The following is a 25,251-nucleotide window of genomic DNA, read 5'->3' as shown; positions in this document are numbered from 1 at the left end:
TCTGGGATGTGGACAGCCAGAGGGAGAGCTGAGGGAAAGCCAACAGCCAGGCCGTGGGCCTGAGCAACAGCCAGGACAGTAGAGGTGTCTACAGCAATTAAGGAAGGAGGTGGGGAGGGGGAGGAAGATTAAGAGCTCTGAGCTTGAGCTGACAGCTCGACATCCACGAGATGTCAGGGAGACAGGCAGGTTTTTGTCCGGACAGAGAGAGACAGGCCCGGATGATCTGATCAGACAACTGGGGGGACTGATTTATGGGAGAAGATTAAAAGAGCTGCTTGTAAATATATGTATAGCTTGGCTAAGTGACACCTGAGGGGACAATAACTGTCTACAAGTCTATGAAAGGCTTGGATATCGGAGCCAGGACGTGGGGGAAGGAGCAGTTTAGGAGTGTAGATGAGGATTTTGACCAGAGGCAGTGCAATAAGGTAGAGCAAAGCAGGCTGTATTGTCTTGTTAGGGAAAACACACCCCTGCCAGGCTGTGAAGACTCTTTGGTGAGATTTTGACAGAAACCCGTGTGTCCATCTAGGTATCTATCTTCACCCCCCCCCCTCATTACAAGGTGTCTGCAGTCTGGTGGTTATCCTCATATCACCTCAGGGGTGGGAGATGTCCCTGTGTGTAATTGCAGACACTTCAGTGCCCTGTGTGACCCCGGAGATCTGACTTGGCTCAAAGACCTAAGGTAGTATCTGAACCAGTAGCCTGTCTTTCCTCCTACTTGTCTCTGTTTTTAAGGGTCAGTCCTATTGATAGGACAGTGAGAAGGAGATCTGCTCTTCTGGAAGGAGATTCCTTCCAGAATGTACCAGTAGCAAATGAGAATAAATAAATGGAAATGTTACAGTTCTTCAGACTGTAGCTGCATTTTAGTGGTGTAGCTTCTTTTTTCCTGCAAAGGGTTCATTTTTGACCTCAGCAGTCACAGTGAAAGTCCCTGTTCTGACTTCCACTTCTGTTTCAGCAGGACCAAAATCTGTGGGGCGCTTCTGAATATTTCCCCCCTCACCCAATATTGCCGAAAACGAGCCTGAAGCGTTGACAGACAGCGGCACACTCAGCGTGTAGGAATCCAACATAAACAGACTTGCTGGCTGTGTACTTGGACGTGTTAAATGAGGCCTCTGCTTTGATCTTCCTTGCACTATCCTAAAGCCCAGCAAGCAAAGGCTAAGTAAATAGACCTTTGATTTCAGGGCTGTTTGGAGCAGAGGTCTTGTAAAACTTTTATCAATGGCAGAACTGAGCTACTGAAGTCCCTCTTGGACTGTAGGTGCTGCAACATGGTTTTATTGACCCTAACGTCCCTCTTTCTCCCTGCTTCCCATAATGGCAAACATCTGGGGACATGGGCCGGCTTCCTGTTGACTGTAGCACACCAGTTTCCCTAGGAGAGGCACCTGCTTATAATTTCATTTATGCTGAGTGGAGCATAAGCTATATTAGATCCTACAGCTATTGGATCTCATAACTAGTGTAGCTTTTTTTAATGCGTGTCATAAAGATGCTTAAATAAATTGTATGGGACACTTCCGTGGGAAACACTCGCATTACTAATCCTGCGTGTTCAACACTCCTGGGTCAGACCTCAGAAAACCAGTACTGGGGCTTAAATATCATGAATGTTACAACAAATTGGATTTTATTTACTTGCTTCCTGTTTTTAGAGCATTTAGTGATTCTCCACAATCACAAAGGTCACAGATTTCCTTTCATGTTCAAATAAACAGGAGATTCTCCTTCGTGATTGTGCCCTCAGAAAAGAGTAAGAAACAAGGACCTAATATAACACGAGATTTAAAAAATAAAATTATGAAAGCTGGCAAATTCCCCTCAATGGATGAAACACAGGAGTTAGTTTGGCCTCTGCTCACATTTCATTTAATATTTTTCTCTGTCTTTTGGTGGGTTACATGAAGGAGGCTTTGGCTTCCTTTCTACTCACTGTAGAAAAATGATATGAGAGTGAGATCATGCCAAAATATGTTATTTTTATAAGTGTTATCTATTTCCCACTGTTTTTAAAGCTAAGAACCACTGCACTTAGAAATCATGGAGCTCAGGCTGTTCCCGGTGGGCCAGAGCTGCCACCTCTGTTGTTTGGCCCATTTCAGCCCAGAGCTCAGGACCAAAAGTAGGGGCGTTTTGCTCAGCCCTACCAACGATTATTGTTTCTTATCACAGTAAATACCAAATGCCAAATATGTCAGCCAGCCACTCTTTGCCTGTGTTGCTCCTGCTGTGCCTTCTGGAGGTAAAGCTGAGACCACTGGCTCAGTCTGAGCTCTCACAGGTAAACTGTCTCTTGTGTTTTGCCCTCTCACAGGTAAGCTGTGAGCCTATTTGCCCTCTCACTTTATGGCATAGCCTTAAATGACGAACTGCCTTACACTGCCTTTTCTTCCTTAGGCAGAAACTGGTCTGTTTCTGTATGTAAAACAGTGCCCTGTTCTTTCAGAAGTGAATTTTGTCTTTTGTCAGATAGTCAAATCCATTATGAGATAAAAAACATTTAAAACAGCCCTGTCAGTATTTGCTGGCGGTTCTTTGATCCAAAGGGGTGTGCAGCACTGTTCAATACAGCAAATCGATTTTACACATATCTGTCTTTTATCATCGAGTTTTCCAACGGGGTTTCACTGTAATCAGATTGGAGATTACCATGGCACAGCCACTGGGAAGGGACTGAAATTTAGATGCAATGCAGCTGAGATTTGCAACTGTTTAGGAAAGTGCTGATTTCTCCAGGTAGGGCAAGGGGTCCTGCTTTTCCGGACCTTGGGCTTTGACCCCCTGACTCCTCACATAGAGGTGCCAGCACACAGCACAGGTGTGTGATTTCCCAGGTGGCCTCCCTCAAGAGCAAATCCAAGTTGTTGGAACAGCCAAAACTTGTGTTTCTGTGAACAGAGAGAGTCGGAAATCTTTCCCTGTTTGGGGATTTTGCTCTGATGTGCATCAGCCGGGACAGACTGTGACAATTCCTGCCGACAGCTGATGCTGTGCGCATGTCGGCACACACACGGGCACGAAGGGGGGATTGTGCAGCTCTGAGAGGCTATTTCTCTATGCACAGCTTTTACCAGATAGCTCCTAGGCTCTCCAGCTTTCTCCCCCACGCACACTTGCAGGAGGGCAGGGGGGACCCGACATTACCAGACTGTGAGGTAATAGGAGCGCTCGCTGATTGATATTCCAGCGCAGCTCTATCTACCTGATGGATGCGGCGTTACGTGCCAGCGCGCAGCCTGCCAGCGTTACGTGTAATTTGCATTGCAGAGCAATCGGTGTCGGCAAAACTCCCGCACGCGCAGGAGCTGCTGACGTTGGGGAAGCTTGAGGAAAGCACTGACAGACACGGGCTGCTAATAACACAGCACTGGTACCTAATTGGATAGCAGATAATAATTAGCAGCATCTTTCTACTCATGCAGATTTACAGAGATAACAGGTTAGCCACATGGGATGTTGTGCAAAGGAAATCTATTTCCAGATCCTTCAGGTAGCATGTGGAATTTAGATGGGTTTCTATTACAAGTTTTTAGATTTAGGCAGAATATACCCACTGCTAGGTGCTGTTTTGGTAATGCTGCTCATCCTGTGACATGCCACACTGGTGTGTAGGAAAAGCACCTTCATCCCAATGATGTGAAGCAGCTTTTGAGTGGCAAGGGGTGCAGCAGAGTTTCAGACACGCCAGGTGAAATGTACTGATTTTGTCTGAAGCTGAACAGCCCTGTGACTGTCCAGAAAAGCACCTGGCACTCGTAGACACAAACCGTGGCTGAAGATAAATTGAGTTTTAACAGCAATGGGGTTACTTGTGCCTGGACTTGGGCAGGCATCATTGTGTGTTTTAACACTGCTGTGGCACCAAACTGGCATTGATCCATTTGAAGAAAGGGTTACCTGCTTTCTTTGGGTACATTCTGGATCTGGGGTTTCAGGTGAGACGTGACAATACAATATTCTGTAGAGATGAAGGCTTCATGCGTTAAGGAGCCCTGGCTTTTGCTCAGCTAGCGTGTGCCTCAGTGTCTGGAGCAGGAACCAGATGTGAATGCTGTAAGAAGTCATTGATGGTCTCCTTGTTTTCGTATGTGGGACACTTGGCATCTCTTGAGTTTAAATGGATGTTTGCACTGAATCAACCCTATGTGAACACTTTCTTTTAAATTCCATTTAAGTCTTTTCCCCTCCTGGAAGAGATGTACAGGCATGACTCCGTTAGCATGCAGAATGGCACAGCAGGAGCCGATCTTGAAAATGAAATATTTGGTGCTGAGGAGGTGATGTTCACACTCCAGGCTTTTGGGGAGTTTATTCTGGATTAGCTCCAGTCTGGTCATGTAGACTGAGCTCTCATTAATGGAAACCCAAGAGCACAGCTTCTGCTTTTGTTTTACCAGGAACTCTTGTTTTACCAGCTAGTAAATGCTGGCTGTATCTACATTAGCAAATGCTGAGAATTGGTAAGATGGAATCAGTAAAGCAAAGCATCTGGTGCTCAGCACCTGACACCCCATTTTCGGGGGGCTGTTTCACTTCAAAATAGCCCTGGACTGGTCCTGTGGACTACGTGGCCATATGAACATCTTGCATTTTAATTTCATGCAAAAGCAGTTCAGTCTGTGTGCTTCAAAACTGCTCTGCGACATGAACCAAGGTATACTTAGTGGGAATGATGGAAAAGTTCACTTTAACACATATTCCGGATCCAAACTAAAATACGGATCACTTAAGGTAGGCCTTTATGATGAGGGTTCAGTCTGGAGAGGAACTATGAATGGGTAAAGGCAGAATTTTAAATTGTTGCTGCCTTACAAGATGGTGGAATGTAATCTTTGGTTTGCTTTTTCCTTCCGGAGCAAGGTGAGGGTTTTCTCAGTTTACTTTTGGAGCAAGACAAGTTTATACATATATATGTATATATATACATATTTTTATATAGATATATTTCCACCCTTGATATTTTTAATGTATTTTGATTCATTTATTCATGTCCCAAATCAAAACTGTTTTCGTATTTTAGTGATACAGTAGTCCACTGAAATTAAAATTGCTATTGCTTGATCAGTACGCTTTCAAAATTCACTTATGTTCATACATATTCATTATAATTCACCAAAATTCAAAAGCAAAGTATTTATCAAACTGAAAAAGCTAATATTAAAAGACAGATCTGGGCAAAACTTTGGTTCTTGACAGGAAATTCGTTTTCTGATAGAAAACTTTTTCTTCAAAACACTCCTGTACTGTCTGCTCTGCAGCCATTGAGCTAGAAGTGCTTTCTGTTTTACAGAAGCCTCCAAAAATATCTTCAGTTTTTAAATACCACGGTGTTTATCTCTTTGTGGTCAGCAACAAACAGTTGTTACCGCGATTTTGTGGTGGCCAAACTTAGAAGCCCCCACTGATGAGGACAGAGCAAACTGCGGGCTGAGAGCAGCCTTGCCATGTAGGGCACTGCCACTGATTTCCCAACAGCAAGCGGCTTGTGGATATTTTGGCACTGTCTCCTGTTCACAGTGAGTGTTCAAGACCTTTTTATTTATTATTATTATTTTTAAAAAAAATCTGAGCCTTTATTTTGCCTTTTCCATCATGGCTATTAGGAAAGGCTGATGAGTACCAGCACCGGATGAAAGAATATCATTTCTTCTTCAATTTCATCCCTTTGAGATGATTTTTTTTTTTAAGTTTTTAAAGAATATTTTAAGGAAAACCAAATTTTTGGATACAAATGAAAAAGGCCCCTGTGTCAGTGCGTGGCCAAGGACTCACCGCCGCGGACTAGCAGGAAGGCAAACCTGCTATTTGCAGATTGTTGCTCACATCATTCCCGAATATGGCACAGAGTCAACCATCGTGGTTTCTGTTTCCCTGCAGACATAAACAATGACACTTACAATTTCCTGCTTGTAAGGCTCTCACACAAACATCTGTCTATAAGGGAAATGGCTAATTACTTATTAAACCTTGCACTGTGCCTAGCCTGGGTTAAATATTGACTACCAAAGCTCAAGGGGAATCTGTGTCACTGAACATGAACCTGGGCATCCTATTTTTGAGGAGCTGTTCAAATAAAAAGGATAGGTGAAACCGGGTGCTGTGTGACAGCAAGGGGACAAAGAACGGGACAAAAAAAAAGGGAACAGATTGTTTTGTAAAGGCTCTGTAGTAAATGACTTTCTTTGAAGCCCTGGGTTTTGGAGCGTGATTGCAACTGGTGGCTTGAAGGGAATTTTGTTACAAAATATGTGAATTAAACTGAGCTTTGCAGAGTGTCTGGTTTGTTTTGCTAAAAGTCTTGGAGATGGTAGGCGATTTGGCTGGGAAACGCACTGGGCTCGTGAAGCAGGATTTGCATGGTTGGAAGCAGTTGGAAGGGAGGAGTGCAATAGCATTTATGTTGAATTTGGGGTAGATTAACCCCAGAAGCTAATTCAGGGCTGCCTGACTGGATTGTTTCCCGGAGAGTATGGGAAGCAAACAAACGCCTTGTGCTGGCAGCAGTTTGTGGTGGAGGCTCTGGGGGTCTGGGCTGGGTTTGGGGAGAGCAGGTTGGGGCTATTGGGCAGGATTTTCACTTGGTTCTGGATCCTGCTGCCTCACTCAGCCCAGAGGACATCTGCCTTACTTCCAGCATCAGGGGGCTTGTCCTGCCTGGAAACAGGAGGCTAAAAAAAGCCCTTACTTTCAGAAACTTGAAAAAAAAGTTTCTTTTTTCTTTTTTAATTATTTTTTTCAGAAAAGGCAAATTAGGAATTTCATTATTTAGATGGGCTTGCCTTCTTGAGTGGGCATGAAAGGGATAAATCGGGGGTGTATGAGCACCGACACACCTTGTCATAGGTCTACAGAAAGTTTTCTGGTTATTCATTGTACTACATACCTGGAGTGCACTGTCAATACAATTTTAGCCTCCAAGTAAAAATATTAGTCCTTTCTTTTGGCCCAGGCTAAGCCCACTGGCAGCACTTAAGAAACTATAAATAATATCTTTTCTTCCACGCTAGAAGAGAGAACGTCTAACATGTGAAGTCTGTTTCTTCAAAAGTAATTTGAAGTAATCCTAACTCTCCTCTGCGTTTGCTACCTCAAAACCTAAGGGATAAGGTTACTATTTTTTGCTGCTGAAAAAATATTCAGCAACACTTGAAATTGAATGTCACCCATGCACATTTAATTTAATAAGATGGTAATTTCATGTTAAATAAATACCAACTGATTATTGAAAACATATGCTCAAAGGATTTAAAATCCATGTAAGAGATACGTATCTCATCTACTGTTGTTGAACTATAATAAATCTATGCAATAATCAAGTGCCAATTGTTTAACATACAATAACTATTTTATTAAATCTCAGTGAAATGTGTATGCAGGGCACTTCATTAAATGGAACATGTTCCCAAATATTCTATTTTTCTTATTTTTGGAACATCTAGAGTAGGAAATTTACTGGCAGCCTTCACCCAGGGGGCTAGTTATTACTGATGTAAAAATATGGCAAGCAGTTCTTGTGCTATCAATAAATACCCATTTCTCCAGGAAAGCAGCTCCTGCCACAGAGGTAGGGAAGAAAGCGCAGATATGCCACTTCACTTGCCATAAAACAGATCTGCAAAGCTGTTTTCTCCATCATGTTGTTGAGCTCAGCCGTGCAGCCCAAGCTTAGACCTTGCTCTTGGGAGCAGTCATCTATTCCCAAAGCTGAGCCTGACCATTCATCGGGCCGGTCAGCAAATACTTGTGGTGTTTTTGTGTTCCTCTCTAAGAGCCTTTGTTCTGCAGAGATGCTGTTGTTTTTTTCTTTAATCTCCTGATTGTTTTTGATAAGCATTGTTTTTGTCTGTGGGCGCCTATGCTTTCAGGCCAAGAGGGACCCATTAGCTCATCTAATCTGATCTCTTTCTGTCACATACCAAAGCATGTGGCCCAGTTACCCGCCGCTGACCCCCTTTCCTTGGCTACCACATGCCTTTTGGAAACGCAGACAGTTTTGTTTTGTAAATATGAAAAGGTGTTGGATTCACCATTCCTTTGAACTGCTTATTTGAATAGTTATTTGTATACATGGGCAAAGCATTCAGCCTTTTATCTCTGCCAAAAAACATTTTTATCGGTTCTACTCTCTGGGTACTGGCTTCCCAGTGTGTGCAGAAAGCCAACACACGCCTTTGAGGAACACCTACTCTTGTTAATTAAAACTCTTGCCATCACTGCTTGTAAACCTTTCCCCTGGGACTTGCTTCTTGGTACGTGTTTGTCCAGCCCCCAGGGTGTAGTGGGGCCTCAGCCCAGCCTTACAACTTGGATGGCACTGTGAATAATGGTAATAATGACGTGCAAAGAGGGTAAGAGTGTACAGTCCTCATGTTGCTCTTGCAGAGATGGTAGAATTACTGTCGAATGGGTTAAACTCCTACTCCAAGCAGAGTTGTCCAGCCCAGCTTTCTGGCAGTGGCTTCCCCAAATTAACCAACTCAGGAAGCAAGTTTAAAACTTGGCTCTTAGATGGTCCTTGTTAATTCTGAAGTGTGGGAGAGGTGACAGAAATCGACTTTGGTGCGAGCCACCCTTGCACTAAGGGCTTTGGGGGATCGGGTCTGACAGTGATGAGTGCAGCGGAGGCCAAATGTTGCATCAAGCACTGATGGAAGAGATCGGGCTCGCACCGAGCGAGTGCTTTGCTTAGCAGCCGTGGTCCAACTCCTTCATCTCACTGTCATAACGAAAGATTTCAGTGTTTTGCTCTATCCCTCGCCTAGGACACGCGTTGTCTGTGGTACCACGGTCCCTGATGTCAATGCCTCGCGTGCATTGATGGGTTGTTTGGGTGCTTCATGGTAAATGGCTTCGCTAATTTGCTAACACAGCACTTCAAAAGAAATCTTATCTTCATGGAAAGTGAATGTGTTTGGTATTAAATAATAAAATATACATAACCCATGGGGCTCTTAAAACTTATTTGACTTCTTTATAAACTTTACAATACAGTATGTGGATATTATAAATTACTTTCCATTCCAAGAAACTGTCCGGGCTGGTTGACCTTCCTTGGAATTTCCTCTTTGTAATTATGTTTAATGTGTTAATAAAGTTCACTTTGAACTGTATCATGGCAAACGGTCTCATAGGACATGGGTCAGTGCTGGTGTGTTCACCATATGTGAAGCTCGAAGTTAGTGTGCAGTTTAGTTCAAGGAGTAACAAGGCTAAGCCCAAACAATTGTAGGAGCAGTATCTCCTCCCCAGGTTAGCAGTAAAAGGGGTTCATGGAAAGTTAGGAATGTGGAGTGGGAAATCATTTAGCTTTCGCTGCTAGGTGTTACTAAATTATAGCGCGAGGTTCGAGTCACTATCAAAACACCATATATCTAGAGGCTTTTCACACAGAGCTATAAATCATGTTTACTACATGTATGAGTCGAACGAGTGCATGAACTTTGTGATGCAGTCCAGGAAAATATAATTACACGTGTGTGTGTTTTTGACTGTGAGAAATGTGGACAGGAAGCTCCGGTCTATTCCACCGTTGTGTTTTAAATACGCTTCTAGAAATTGGTTTTGCTGCTTCCCGGAAATAGCTGCGTACTAACGCAGGGAGGCTCTTTTGGGTTTTACGTAGCCCCTTTTGCTGAGAAGGGAGAACCACCAGCCCCTCCGAGGCACTGGGGGGAGGAAGAGCAGGAATGCTTGGACAGCAGCGTCAGCAGCAGAGCAGCAAGTGGGGCTTTTCCATGGTATAGGATAGTGGATAGCAGAATCGCAGGATATAAATTGAAAATTGCCCAGCTGTTCAGTAAGACAGGTGTAGGATCTGTCTTTTATATAATGGAACAGAATGGAGATTCCAGTTGCTTGTATTCGTAAATGAGGCAAATAAATCTGCACACTTGTCTGCATGTATATGAGCAGAAATATTTAAAACAAATGAGGTGATCACAGCATTTCCTTGTTAATGTTTGACTGAGCTTATATGATCCTGAACGGAAAACTTGGCATCTGGCTGGGATTGTTGGTTTCTTTCTGGGTGTAGTTACATGCGTTTGCAGATGGGGAAACTAAAAGCAGGAAAACAACTTGGTGGAAAATGTAGGATCTGGATTGTTTAAATTATATTTTAAGCCTGATTGCACCCTGGCCCTTGGAACTCCAAGCATGATCCCTTCTAGTAACTAAAATGATTTGAATGGTATGGGGCAAAGTTATATTTAGGTTGTATTTGGAGAAAGAATAACAACCAGGCGCGGGGGGAGGCAGCTGCATTCCCGTCACTTCTTCCCAAGTCACATCCACGGATGTCAAACCCCACCCTTCCCCCTCAGCCAAAATACTAAGAAATGATTCTGCCGAACTGCTGGGCTGAGGACAAGGGGGACTGAAGGAAACCAGCCCCTGCTGGGTTCGTGTCGAGGTAGGGCTTAATTTATTGCACTAGCTCCTTCTGTTCTCGCAGGCTCTGAAGTCAGCTCACCCCTTCCAGTGGGGCTTGGCTTAAAGGGTGTTTCTCAGCAGTGCCCTGGAGCCATAGAGAGCTGCCTTTGCATAATGGAAAATTGCAAGAATCAAGAAAAGGGGATTGTTTTCTCTCCCTCCCGACTATAAAAATGTACAAAAATCTGTACCAGCGATTTTAGTGAAATACCTGCCTAGAGGCTTGGCTTTGGCCTCTTCTCTTATGTCCCGTGGCAAAACGCTGCCTGAAGTTCTCTCTGTCTCCAGGAGCATCAGGTGTTGCATGTTCTCAGCGCTTACACAAGCAAATTTTTCAAAAAGCACTGCCCAGTGGCTAAGAAGTGAGGGGGGTATGGCATAGGAACTCCTTCCCTAGGGTTTCCAACCAGGACCCGTGAGCACTGCTCTCTTCTGCTCTGTCTTGAAAGGACCCAGTGCTGTGCCTTTGCCCATGGGTCCTGGGAAATGGCAATTGGATCCCCCAGATAGCTAGGGGTAAGGATAGAGGGACTGAACTAGAAAAATGGTATATAGTGGCATTAAAAAATCTGTGTTGGTAGATGTCTGCATTGCAGATTTTAATAATATGGTTTAACAAAGTGATTTCATGTTTTGAAACATTAAGTGTTTCTATCTAACACGTAAAGTGTTGCTATCCAGCTCTTGTTGTGCCCTATGTAGCTATTGTGGGGTCAATCCCCAAAATACACGATCACTTCTGCTTGTGTACAACCCAAAAGCTGGGGTCTAGGATGGCTGAAAATATGACCCTGGCTGCTTGAGGAGCAATTGCATCCTCTTTGTAAGTCAGCTTTTGAGTGTGGGGCAGAAGGCAGCAGCAGCAAAGGATAGGAAGTCGGCAGCACCCAGCGCTCAGCCAATTTTTACCTCGCTGGCAGCTGTAGGTGAAGCAGCAGGTGCTTTCCTGGGACTTTGCCTCTCTGAGCAGCTGTAGAAATGCATCCAGCCCGGAGGGCCCCGGGCTGCTCCCTGGGCTCCACGCTCAGCTGTGAGCACACGTGTGTCCCAGCCCCGCGGGAGGCAGCCGCCGAGGGACGTCCCCAAGTCAATGCCACGGGAGAGCTGTCGGCTATTGGCAACCCCCCGGCATGCCATGGGGCAGCTCTGCCAGGTGGGGAGCTCCCTTCAGGACCCGTGGTGCGGTGCTCAGCATCTTTCTGCTACATCTTTTTACCCATTTCACTTAGCAGAAGATGGAGCTGCCATAGAGCAACCCCAGAAATCAGATTCAAGGAGGATCTGGGCACAGACTCGGAGGGGGCACACTTTTCTGTCTGCATGCTGAGGGATTTCCACAGTACATCATGCAGCAGGATGGTGCAGAGGAGCCTTTCTGCAAAACACGCTTCCCCTTCCCCGCTGCCTTCCCTCGAAATACCACCAGCACGGAGTGGCGAGGTGTGCCAGACTTCTGTCTTGACTTGAAAAGCATTCATCCGTCCCTGGTGCAGTCCCAAGGCAGGGCTGCACAGATATGTAGTGAAATAGGACCCAGGAGATGCCTGTACGTTAGAGAGACGGAGAGCCGTGATGGTATCAACATTTGATTCTGCTGTAACCACCTACAGGAGGTCCGGCTATCGTGGGCTTGCCAGGGCCCCTGAAGCCTCTGGCACGTGTGAAGGCACTGATTGCAGGCAGGGGGTAGTGCTTACATGGAAAGTTATTGATAACAGAGATAATGGGTAATAAAATAGGAATATTTACAGCACCGGTGAACAGAAGTGAGGTTTTAGCATCTACGTCCTGGGGCTGTACTGTATTGGAAATTGCAGAAAATCCAGAAAAATTCCCAGCAGGAAAAAATGTTGGGAGAATTTTTTATTATTCATCCGGAGCAAGGCACCGGAGGGGCTAACGGAGGGGGAAGGGGCTGCAGAGGACCCCGCGGGCGTTTTTCTTTTGAGGCAGAAAGGCTCTGAGAAACGCACCCTTTCCTAAATGTCATGGAGGTCTGCGAGTAGATCCTGTGACAGAGAGCGATCCAGCAATTGCTCAGAATGAAAGGTCAATCAAAGGAAAATGGCATTTAGGAGGACCAAGCTTATCTGACCCAACCATGTGACAGATCCAGAGGCGACTCTGGTGCCATGGGGAGAGCCGCTTGTGCAGCCCGCCCCAACGGGGCTCATGACGTGACTGGGAAACTATCCGATTCCTCCAGGTCTCAAAATTCATCAGGAGTCAACCTGAATGTCGGAAGGAAAGGGGTTTTGAAGGAGCTGCGGCAGGTTCCCGGGCTGGGAGGAGGGCGCTCTCTCCCCGCTGTCCCTGCTTGCCCCGCACCAAGGATTTTTCCTCGGCACTAATTATAGGTCTGCTTTTGCAGTTTGAATGTGCACAGGGCAGTATCCTGGCTTGCAAGAAGATTGTGAGGAAGCTGCTCTTAAAGCGTGACTTGGTTTGGTAGGGCTCTAAGTCAGAAGGGACCTTTCCAAGGGGCAACCCAGAATTTCAGCAAAGCTTGGACTTGTTAGGACACTTCGGCTCCTTTACATTGAGTAAGGTGCTGCACCAGGTGAGGAAATGTAGCAGAATTTGGGCTGAATCCTCATCCAGCATCAGCGAACTCCACTTCATCAAAGCCAGCAGACACAATCCCTCCTGATGAGTGGATCTCCTCTTTAAAAGATTCAGCAGCAGGGCTTGTGTCAGATCAGCATTCAGAGGATTTCAGGATTATCTCCTCCATCCACAGAGCTGCTTGGAGATCTCCCACACTAGCCTGATATCAGGAGCGTGATTTCCCATGCTTAGAAAGCCCTGGCTGGGCAGGATTTCTCTTTGGTGTTGTGCCAGTTCCCTTGGAGTATGGGAGGGCACCACCACCTCCGAGGCTGAGTCCCACAGGTGCCTGCAGAAGGTGCGCTGGAATGGGTGTGAGCTTTCCTTGGGACTGACTTTTTCAGAATAATTGCTCTCAAGATCCCCGTGTTGGGACTTCAGCAGTTCACCAGAATATGTGTGTGTCTAAACTAAGCCCCGCTGCCTTAACCAGGTTCTTAGTTAAACTAATGAATGGGTTTCAAGCTAGTTCATGGCTCTTTTCTCAGCTCGAGCAGCACTTCTGTTCACCAGCAAAGCTGCGAAATCCATGGGTGCTCTTCAACACGAGCAACTGCGACAGCAGCTCTGCAGTCATCCGTGAGCTGGACGGTACGTGCTGCCTTAGTCACGCTGGAGAAAATTCAGGCAGACACTGAAATAATAGGAATTAGTCATAAGCACAGCTATGAGCTTTGTAGATTATTCCATGTGGGTCCTGTCCTGCAGAATGCTAGAAATAGAAATAAAACACGAAGGAGCGGTTTCAAATCCCACAAACATCTTGTGGGTTTGGGTGCAACTTAGCATCAGCAATCCTTAGCAAAACATTTTGCCCTTACGCAAGAGCAGGGCGCTCATTATCACACCCGTTAATACGGGATTCTGGGAAAAGCACTGCTATTGCACTTGGAGCGGGGAACTTGTGCAATGGACTGATTAAGGAAAATGCAGATGCAGGAAGAAGAGGCTCTGCTTCAACTTTTCGGAACTCTGGGAGGAAATTTTCAGGTTGAATTCAGCTACGGGACCATTCCTGCTGTTTTTATCACTTCTTTTTTTGTGTGTGTGTTGGCCTGTCCAAGTGTGTCCTGTTACCGCAAGGCAAACAGCATGTTCACTCTGTGGCATTCCAGGGACGCTATTTTGCATGAAATGATCACCTTTTGCAAAGAACAAACATTTGGCCATCAGGCCGAGTCAGCCGGGCTGCCGAGGCAATTTATCAAAATCTCCTCATTTGGACTGTAAGCAGTGTTAGTGGCTATGCTGTACCCTTCGGTGAGGCGCTACCCAAGGAGCTCTTTATATCCGACAACTGCAGGCTTACAGGTCTCAGATAGAGCCCATCTGGTGATGATTAAAGGGAATTACTGTACATACTACATGAAAGGATTATAACTTTTTTTGTTTTCTGAGGTGGGGGAGGCAGTGTTTTGTTTTGAGAACCAGCACTGTTACTAATTTTGCCTTTAGGATTGGTGTTAAGTTTAAAATAACTGCAGTTGCTTTACCCAATCCGGCTGAACAGCTTGTGTACAGGATTCCTTCTTACTGCAGGAAAACGCGGGTGTTTTGGGAAAGGAAGAGAGGATCAGAGCCAGGCTGGTGGCTGAGAGCTGTGGATTAGCATGAGCTGCCGCCGATGGGAAAGCTGTAGCTCCAGGTCTCACACAAACCAGTATTTCTGTTGATGCATCCCTCCGTAATCACCTGCATTGTTGGCTTTGTAAGAGATTTTTGGTAAGCACCAAAATCTCCTACAACCTGTATCCCTGTTTCTACAACCTGCAACAGTCCCTACCACCTGTTATCCCTGTACCTCTGAGCAGCAGTCAACGTGCAGTGGCTTGATTGATGACTGGTCTTTAAATTAATGCTGTATCGTTAGCAAAGACACTAACGACTCTTCCTCTCTCTGTTCTTCCTTAGGCCCCCCAAGGATTGCCGATAAAGTGATCCACCGCCAGTCCGTGAGGCTAGGGAGGACCATCAAGCTCCTGTGCCCGGTGGAAGGCGACCCTCCGCCTCTCACCATGTGGATGAAGGACGGGCGCACGATCCACAGCGGCTGGACGAGGTTCCGAATCCTTCAGCAAGGGCTGAAAATCAAGGAGGTGGAGAGCGAGGACGCGGGAACCTACATTTGCAAAGCCACGAATGGCTTCGGCAGCACCAATGTGAACTACACCCTCATCGTGATCGGTGAGTAGGGCTGGAGAAACGCACGGCCTCACCTGCTCTGGAGGGAGGAGAGGGCTAGCTGATTTCTGCGTAGCTGTCGGTGACTGCAGATTTGCTTTGCTAATCATTTACTGACCTCCGCTCTTAGCTGGCCCTTTCCAGTGTTTGAGGACTGCCAGAGCTGGCAGTGTTGCTGCACATCTTCGGCTGCAGCCGGCTGCCGGCAGATAAGATTGTGCGGTGCCAAAGGTTACAAATAAACAGAAATGATGCAATAGCCACTAGGGTCCAGATCACAGTGAATTCCACACAGGAAAGGCTGTGTGATAAGGAGAGGTCACGCTGATCTTTATGTTTTCTGTTGGAACAGGATAGTTCTCAAAACAAATGTTAAGGTACCCATAAAAAAGGTACAGCTGGTACAGTCAGCATGTACTGAGCTTTTGCAAAACATGGTATCTCAGGAATAGTAACATTTAGGTTGAAACAAGGCTCAGAGCTGGTAGATGACTCAGGGATGCTCAGTTGCTGAGAAAACCACTCGATGGAGACAAGATTTAAAAACTTTTTGATGCCAATTTGGTGACCATAGGTTCTCTAGCTGTGCTTTTGACTGGCCCCCAAGGGCTTCCTTGGCCTGGTGATGGGATTTTGGGGTGACCTGCTGGACTGAGCATTCCTAAAGTCCCCCAAAGAAACTTCTCTGGATAATCAGAGATTCCTCTGCTGTGGCTGCCACACAAATTTGTTCGTTGCTCTTTGTCTGTGTGAGGAGAAAGACTTGGGAATGGGCTGGATGAAACTTGACATGCTGGAGGATGCTGGAGCAAAGGGAAAGGGAACAAAGAGAGGGGAAATCAGGTATATTGCTCATGCTATTGTCCATTCAACATGCTGGTATCTGGCCGACAAAGTCCTGTTTCTGCTCACACAGTAAATGTGAGGATGCAGTTCAGGGCTGCATCCAGCTGCCTGCTGGTTGGCACTTAGCCTGTTGTTTTTTTTTGGTTGTTGTTGTTGTTGTAGTTTTTTTTGTTTTTTTTTTTTCTACTTCTTCCCCTTCACAGCAGGAGGGCTGCTGTGGACTCAGAGCATGTACCAAACACTTGGCACTGCTCGATGGAGGATTATCACCCGATAACAGGGTGATTCTTGGAGAATGCACTTTGCTGCAGAGCCAGTATGAGAGAGAGACCAGAACGTAAACGTCTTATCAGGAAAGAGATGCCTAGGTGAGGGAACCCTCTTCCTATACTGCTCCTGGAGCATCAGTGATATAAAGCTGCCAAAGGCAGCTTGTAGCTTACATGCAATTTGTGGTGTGGTTTTCCTCATACACTTCCTTCCTTCCCGTGTTCATCCTTCCTTCTCTGCTGCCCTGTGCAGAAATGGTGAAGTGGAAATAGTCTGTGGAAACTGATGTCTGTGCAGACTCCTTTTGGACATGGCTTCTAGACTGCTTGGTGTGGAGAAGGGAATGCTACAGGAGGTGTTTCAGCCCTGCTTGTGCTTTTGCCGTACGTGGAGGTAGCCAGAGTCTTTAATCTCTGTTATCCAAAGTCTGCTGATAGGCTCAGGGTCCAAATTGGCTCCTGTTACTCCGAAGCAAAGTGGCATCTCAGCATCTGTGAGTCAAAGAAGGCTCGGAATGTTCTTGGGAGCACGACAGAAACAAATGAGAGGGAAAAGCGGGGAGGCACAGGGTAAAAGCTGACTAGCATTCAGGAAATACTGAGTCAAAAAACTGCAGTTCAGTTGCTCAGGGAAATTGGATTATCAAATTAAATTGTGTCGAGAACAATAGCCTTCATTATATTTGGCACTGAAAAGCCCTGAGCACAAACACTAGTTATTTGGAGCCTCATCAGGAAGCTATGGAAGGAAATGGCAAGCTCCCACCAGCCTCTGTGGGTGTGAGATTGAGCCCTATGCAAATAAATATTGATCACCAACTGCCAAGAAAAGGGCAACTTTAAACTAAATGTGTAGCAGACGTATGGACTGAGTTATCATTCGCCTCCACGCGTCCTTATTCTAATGCTGGCTAAAGACATTATTTCTTACCCTTTTTGCACCCCGCTACCTTGTCTCACAGTGTGGTTGTTGTTGCTTGGAGCATTTTTGATGGATTACTTCTGTCCCTTGTCTCCACTGGTACAGATGTGTTCACGTAACGTTTCAGAACGATTTCTTTTCATTAGAAGAGTTTCCCCTGAAAACAAATGTTCCCCTAGTGTCTTTCTTTCCAAGGTCTGCAGTAAACACAAGGTATGGCCGACTTACTCTTTCAAAGGATCCAAACATTTAATGCATTGACCAGATGCTCGCGTTCCTCTTGGTGAAAATGCTTTCGGTCAAGAAAGGTCCTTTGTTGATGTTTGAGAAGGAGGCAGTGTTTTAAAACCAACCGCATGTTGGTTTTGAGGATGAAGATCAAGTTGATGGAACTGTTTTTTTTGTGCTCCGGAAAGCACAAACTTCATTAGGCACAGTGGCCTTTTGAACCATATGGCCTCTCATTCTCCCACTCCTTCAAAGGAGAAAAAACCCTCTTATTCTGCTTTACTGCCAACACCTAGCATGTGTAAACCACGCAGGTGTCAGGCTCCGGCAAGGTGGTTAAGATATTAAATCTAGAGTAGAATCAGATGATTCATTAAACACTGGGACTTGAAAAAATAAAATCCAGTTTGGCATGAAAACATTCTGGGAATTTAAGCAGTAGTATCTGTTATCCATACAGTAGCTTATTGAAAGGTTTTGTAGTTAAACGCTATATGCTTTTAACTGAGCTCTGCCACACCACTGGCAAGTGAGGAACTGTCACCCTTGTGTTACATACCTGTAAACTGTGGCAGGAGATGGTGAAAGTTTAACCAAGGCCCTACAGAGAGCAGAGACTAAAATTCAGTGGCATTGAACCTCTCTGCCTGCATTCAGTGCTATGTAACTCCTATTAATCTTAACCCTTATTAGTCTTTATATTCAATTAGAGTACTACAGAGAGACAACAAAAATCTGTGACATTGTAAAAAAAAAAAAACATATATAGGGAAGTGTATTCACCAATATCAGTGGTTGTCAGCAAATGTGGCAGAGGGGAGCTCCCCTGTCTACGTTTGGTTTCTATGAGATGTAATAATTTGGGTTTAAGGCTCTTCTAACGTCGCTTTGTGGCTTTCATGCCAGATCTTGCTGCAGCCAGCCAGTTCAGTGCATGAGCAGAGCAAACTTGGTTCGGCCTTTATCCATCTGGTAGACATACCTACATGTTGCCTGGCTGGAGGACGTTCAGTCTGCAAGTGTGGATGAGACAGATTACTGGGATTTCACAGATGGTAACGAAGGCAACGAGAGATCAAGTGATTAATCCAAGACCACAGAAAATATGAACTGTGGCTCGGAGCCTGAGTCTAAACTTCTTAAGTCTCACCCTATTCCTCCTCCACAACTCTCGGTCAAGTCTTTTCTTCCTAATTTAGCATCTTCCTGCTGTTCTGTTGGAAGGGAGTGCTCTCTTATTTTGGGGGTTTTGATCTTTCTTCTCAGACAAAGGTTTTGCCAACCCAGATGGTACCAATTGGTTTCTGCATTGCTTTTTTCTCCATCCTCTCAGACAGCAGGACCTAGATCCCAAAGATCCAAGGAATCCTGCTCTAACGCACCCCTGAGTGAAATGTAAGCCAGTAAAAGCAGATAACCAATATAAGTCAAAACTACAACTTCCTCTCCTAGCCAGCCTTAATAGTTTTTGTGGCTTACCACAAAATTTGGGATGCCAATTAAACTGCAGACAGATTCACAGATGCTGGAAAAGGAATTCCTCTTTAATCAGTATTAAATCTGCATTGCAGTTATTAAGTACAATAGTTCCTTATTGCAGAGAATTATCTGTAGGCTCATCAAAAGAAATGTGTTGTACCTCCCTACTTTCCCCCAAAAGTTACTTGTACAATGATGCCCATGAAATCTTCCCTTTGATTGTCCACTGAAGGGTGTTTTATTTTTTTTATTTTTATTTTTTTGTTGTTGTTTTTGTTTTTCTCCCAGCTGAATCAATTCAGAAGAGCTGGTTTCTAATCTCCAGGTGTGAAGAGTAACTTTATTTTGGTTTTAGATGCTTGGTTGAAACGTGCAGTTTCTTCACTGCACAATAAAACTTCCTTGCCAGTATGTTATAAAGGGAAGCCTAAGGAAGAAACAGAGTGTTGAATGTCTCCTCATTCTTTGAAAACTGTCCACCTTGTGTACTGAATGGGACATGTTTTGTCCCAATGTCATGTGTGTTTCACCTGCTGGGTCGCTTGCTCTGCCAGCCAAAATACTCACCTGGCTTTCCCCCCTTCAGTGCTGTAGCCCAGACATGTGGGTGCTGGAGGCAGACGGAGCCATTGCATGCTGGAGCCACCAGGACCTCCCTGGGGAATCGTAGCCCAAGTAGGTGAAATTAATAAATAACCCAAACCAAAGCCTTTTAATAAGGAAGTGCTGGACAACCTCCACCAACCATCCCTTTCTACAATAACAGTATCACTTGTTCCAGAAGTCTGGCCGTTTTCTGAAGGGAAATTCATCGATGAACAGCTGTAGGAAGGACTATTAGCAAATATTTATGCTGTGGCATAATAACCTCTTTCACTAATACACAACACAGGAGGTTTTTCACTTGTAGAAATGTTCTGGGTGAAATCCTGCGAGGTGTGCCAGCGTTGCAACACACAGGGCTATTGCTACAGGTGCTACCAGTAAATACTTCATCTTGCATCAACTGCTAAACCAAGTGATGAAAGATCAGACTTTATTTATTTTTGCATCTGCATGCATGTTTCTTATTACCTTCTGTAGCCAAGAAAATAGGAAGCAGTAGCAAGAGCAGAGTTGGGATTGTCTCGGTTCTGTAGGTTTTTTGCTTCACTTGATGTTTGTAGGCTGCAAAAGACATCTTGCTTGAGTTCATCTCAGCACACCGTCCCAAAAGATCAACATATAAGTTCAAGGAACAGCTGCTCTGGTGTTTTTCTTTCTGTCCTGTATCTCGGACTGTCACATTTGCTTTTTCTCTTTTCTGTGTTTATTTGGAGGAAGATTTGGAGAAGAATCCATCACCATCCAGTTCATATTTCCCTTTCTGCTGCCTGGCCCTCTCAGTGGCCAACCCATCAGCAAAATCCTGATGCACACAGCAAGAGTTAGAGCACAGCTTGTTGTCCTGAACCTCACATGGGTTGTTCAGAAACTGAGCTACATCTTGTTTTCAAACAAATCAAATTTATTCTTAAATGTCTGCTGTCTGTCTGCTGCAGTTGATTGCCGTGAGAATCTTTCCTGACATCAGAAGATTTATCTTTAAAGTAGCTTTTTCCTGCTGAGCCAGCTGCTATTTTATGCTTTTTACAACTTGTCTAGAGACAGCTCTCTTGGATAACAGGCATGTGTGAAAAATTTGCATTAAAATAACCTTTTTCTTAACAGTCAGCATAAGTATGCTGAAAAAACTCATGGCAATGTCTGAAGGGATATTTATTCTAATGTGCTTTTTTTTCCTGCTCATAGTAGTAGAAAATACTGAGTGAAAAAAGTCAAGTACAGTAAAATATGGTTTGCATTACAGTTCTCCAATGAAGTCATCAATCTGTGTCTCAGAACTCATTTATACTGCAAAAGCTGAGAAAACATTTGTAGCCTAGAGTCAGGTGCCACCAGCCATCTTGGAAAAGCATGACAAATTCATTTATGTTTGGATTTTGGCGTCTTAATAAACTCCAGGGACCAGAGAGAAATGTGCTCAGCAAGAAGATGTGAATCAACATTGAGTCAGCAATGTGTGCACCAAGGGACTGCTAATGCTAAGCAAAAACCGAAATGAGTCAACACTAAAAAAAAAAAAAAAAAGATGCAGTATTTGCATTTGAGAACAAGGTGGTTTGAGCTAGGCATGGTATGGAGTTAGCAATCCTGCTTTAGCACATTTACTTCAGCATCAAGTGCTAAAGGCAGCCCATCCAGTGTGGGACCGTTAACACAATCACAGGGCATATAATCATGACTAATGATGATTAGTCAGTTGTTATATGGAAATGAAGAATTCCTTGTGACAATAAACAGTAACAAAGTTCTCATGTTTAATTTGTTAAGGCCCCAATCCGGCAGCTGGATCTACGTTGGTGGCCTCCTGTGCATACGCAGGCTGATTAACACCAGATGAGGATCTGGCCATAGTCGCTGATGCTTAGTAATGGTTATGTTGCTAATTAAAGCTCAGATTGTTTTTGGCCTTTGGGAGCTGAGGAGAAAAGGGGAGCCTTAATTTACTACTTGAGGCCTACCAGTCTCAGTGACTGCACGAGGCCTTCTGGCCAGCTCGCGGTGCGGGGGCACGGCAGGCCCGCGGTGCAGATGCAGGTTGTGGTGCTGAGTGACGGGGTCCCATTGACTAGAGGAGTACACAATGCTCAGCACGTATGAGTATTTTCATGTTTCAGTGCAAATTCATAGCTAAAAAGTTTTCAGTTGGAAGTGAAGCTCCTTTTCCAGTGGAAGTGACTCATCGTTGACTAACGGTTGTCTCACCCAAGCGAGGGCTCTTCCTTCCGAGCGTTTATTAGCTGAGGCGTGAAGATACACACCCTGACCAAGTGTGGTGTTGTGCAGGGACAGAAGAAGCACACAGGTCTGGATGGTAAAAGTCATCTAAAAGCAATTAGGTGTTTCAATCCCCCAAATTTCAGTGGTGCTTCATTTCCTCCTTGTTTGGGGAATCCCACTTAGAGTCTAACAAGCTCCCTGTCCCGATGTGCAGCGTGTTTAGTCCTGGAAAGTGTCCACTGTCCTGGGAGAGGAAAGGAGGAGAGAGAAAAACTCTAAAATTAAAAGATGACTATTTCTGGATGGCTGGAAAAATAAACATTTTCATTAATTTTAGTCATTTTGATGAGTTCTACACTTAGATTGAGGTCACTGCAGCCCGTAATAACTTGTTCTTGAAAAATCTTTCTCCAGAAAGAGGTGATGATGTCAATCCCAGTGTTAGCTGTTATCATCCTGAAAATGACTGATCAAAAATGTATCAACAGGAGTTTTAACCGACGGCTCTCAGTGAACGGGTGTGAAAGGCTGGAAAACATCACAAGCGGGCAGCTGTCTTGTTTCTTCCACGTTCAGATCTATAATGTAGCTCAGCACTAATGCAGTATAATGTCCACAGATTTTACAAGATCTTTGTTGGGTTTTATTAGTTTCATTTGATTTTATAACAAACTTTACAGTATGCTTATCAATACATCATGTTCTGGCTAACAAAAGCTTCACTGTTTCGGGTAGATTTCTTTTTCCCGTCGTGAAGCTGTAACATAGAAGTCGAGTTAAGAAGGTGACAACACCTGTTCACAATTTAAAGGAAATGAAAAGATTTTTTTCCATGAATGTAAGCATGAAATTCATACATATATGTATGTATATATAATTTCCCCCCATACTCCATCCTGTGGTAGACTGTGGCAGACCAGAGCTGCAGGCAGTGTAAATCCGAGGCGTGCAGGACATATGGATGCAGTTAGCCCACAGTCCTCTGCAGATGCTTTGGAGTGTGTAGCTGCTGCTACACCCGTGCAAACATCAAGCTGCAGCTCTGCTTGCTGCACAAATATTGTTTGGGAACGAAAGCAATACACAATGCCAGGCGGGCTGACATGAAAAGTATGTTTGATCTGAGCAGTTTATGGCTTCCTTCTGTTAAATGATATTAATAGAATCCGCCTCTGATCCCAACGAGGTTGCGGCATATGTGTTGTTGGGTTTTTTTTGGTCAGTAGGCTGAGGCTAAAAATAGCTTTTGCCTCTGATTTTATTAATCAGAGTTGTCTTTGTTAAAATTTTCCATAGATCTAATGGGCAGAATTTCAGCCCGTGTTGCCAGAGCAATGCTGATGTGCACAGCTGCTGATCTGTCTACATCTGAGCAGGTGTTGTGAATGTGTGTAGAGGGCAGGCCTGCAGAAGGTGGTCTAGATTACCAGCCAAAGTCTGCTGTGACTGCAGATCTTTAGCTAAGGGTCTTTTCATTAATTAGGGGTGCCCCAAGCAATGAGAGGCAATCAGGCTAATTACAGGCTTGGCGGACAAAGTGGTCATCAACAGTTCTTATATTATTGCCATCTCACCTACCATCCCAGATGACCATTGTCCCCCAGCAGGATCTTCTTGCCAGGATTTTCTTGCCAGTGTTTCCTTGGCACCTGTTCTCTCTCTTTTTGCCCCAGGCTGGACTTCACATGGCCACACTGGGCACAGTGGACCACTGAAGCTGGTCGAGCTTTTTGGGCACAGTGTCTCCAGGAGGTCCCTGCCAGAGAGCACCGTGCCCGATTTGCTCACAGGGTGTCATACAGCTCTGCTGTCCTCAGTTTGCCCAGTAAATGCCATGGATGGTAGTTTGTAGCCAAATTCCAGTCCTTTAATATCAGTTAACTGAGAAATGCGCAAAAAGCACGCTTGTAAATTAAGGCACAGTGCGTAATATTTATTATAGAGGGAACAGAAGAAGTTGGGCAAGTTTATAAGGTGTGACTTGACTGTTGATTTTGGAGACTCCCTCTTTATGTGTAAATGCATGCACACGTACACCATTGATCGCTCACATGCTGCTTCTTGATCTATACATGGAGATACTTTGCCTGTTAAAATGTATGGCTGTAGAGGAGGTGTATTTTTACATTCCTGTAGGATCTGGTTCTCTACCTTTCCTGTGCTGTCTTTGGCATCCACATTAAGAAAAAGATGAAGAAAAAGAAAAGAAAACCTTCTGGCAATTTGTGTATAAACCTATTTTTAAATATTTTGTTTGTTTGTTTGATGAGAGAACATATTCTACGTTGTGCTTGATGAATAGTATCATTGTGTGAGAACGCTTTAATTCTTCATACTTTATAATAACGTGGGTTTCACAGTTAGAAGACCCACGTGTTTACATTATACACTTCTGGCAATAAATTTGGAAAAGAAGAGAAAAAAAAAAAAAACACACTAATCCCAGGAGTTCTGAAACCTACACTCCTTCTTGAATGTACCCTGTTAAAGACATTAAGTCCCTTGCAAACATCCATCTATCAGCAGTTGAGAGTTTGTAAAAGGCGTACTTTGTTCTGAACTCCCTGCCCTACTGATTATGCACAGTTCTTTTATTTTGTGAATAGGATGACGACCCCTTAGCCTGGTAATGATGACAGATTTATGTATTTTAACACCCAGACGCCGCTTTATTTGTTAAGGGCTGCCAGACTCCAGCAGTGCAGCAACCGTAGTTTATTTTCATTGTCAGTTTGTGCTGCTTTTTAAGGTGTTCTGCAGCCACTGGAAGCAGCGCCGCTGCTGCTCTCGGAGGTTGAGATGTCAGGATGTTAAGAGCATAAGCCACCAGTCTTGGACTGGTTCCACTCATAAAATATCAGTTGTTCTCTGGTCTCGCTGACGAGGTGGAACCTGCTGCTCTCACTGAAACCAAGGAAAAGAGGGGAGAAATAAAGCCCCTCCAAGCAGTGAAAGAAATCAGATACCATAGAATTTATCCCTTCACTTTCTACTCTCATAATGTATTTTGCAGCTCTCAAATTAGTGTTTTAAAGAGAACTTTCTTTTCAAGTTCAGTAAAAGCGAAGAACATGAACATTGTTCTTACAAGCTGAGCTGTTAAAGCACCCTCTGGGTCAACACATCTGTCCTCTGCACAATGCATCTGTCTGTGATTTCTGTTGCGTTGCTTTAAATTACTGCAAGTGGCAGAACAATAGGGAGACAAACAGTGAGAACAATGCTGTTGTTTAATCATGAGCTAAATTATAAACAGCCCTGTACAGAAAATATTTCATGTAAATTAAATGGAAGCAAATAGTTTTATTTTCCATTGCAATGATCCAGTGCGACAAAGGCAGTTGATGTCTTTCTTTTTTTTTCTTCTTTCCATTCATGTTGATACACATACACGCATTCCTGCTTATGTATACAATTTTCTTACAGACACGCTACAAAGCTTATAGG

General features: G+C 44.5%; 1 protein-coding gene across 2 annotated transcripts in view; it reads left to right on the top strand.

Moving 5' to 3' along the window:
* FGFRL1 (fibroblast growth factor receptor like 1) overlaps positions 1–25,251 on the top strand; it is a 167,161-nt gene that overhangs the window by 64,121 nt on the left and 77,789 nt on the right. For both annotated transcript variants that reach the window (XM_035324283.1, XM_035324282.1), the window contains exon 3: positions 14,968–15,240. In XM_035324283.1, the coding sequence (XP_035180174.1) occupies positions 14,968–15,240 (273 nt within the window). The remainder of the gene's footprint in view (positions 1–14,967; positions 15,241–25,251) is intronic.

Source organism: Oxyura jamaicensis, chromosome 4 (assembly GCF_011077185.1).
Source record: "Oxyura jamaicensis isolate SHBP4307 breed ruddy duck chromosome 4, BPBGC_Ojam_1.0, whole genome shotgun sequence".
Taxonomy (NCBI): Eukaryota; Metazoa; Chordata; class Aves; order Anseriformes; family Anatidae; genus Oxyura; species Oxyura jamaicensis.
This window is presented reverse-complemented; position numbering and strand designations above follow the sequence as displayed.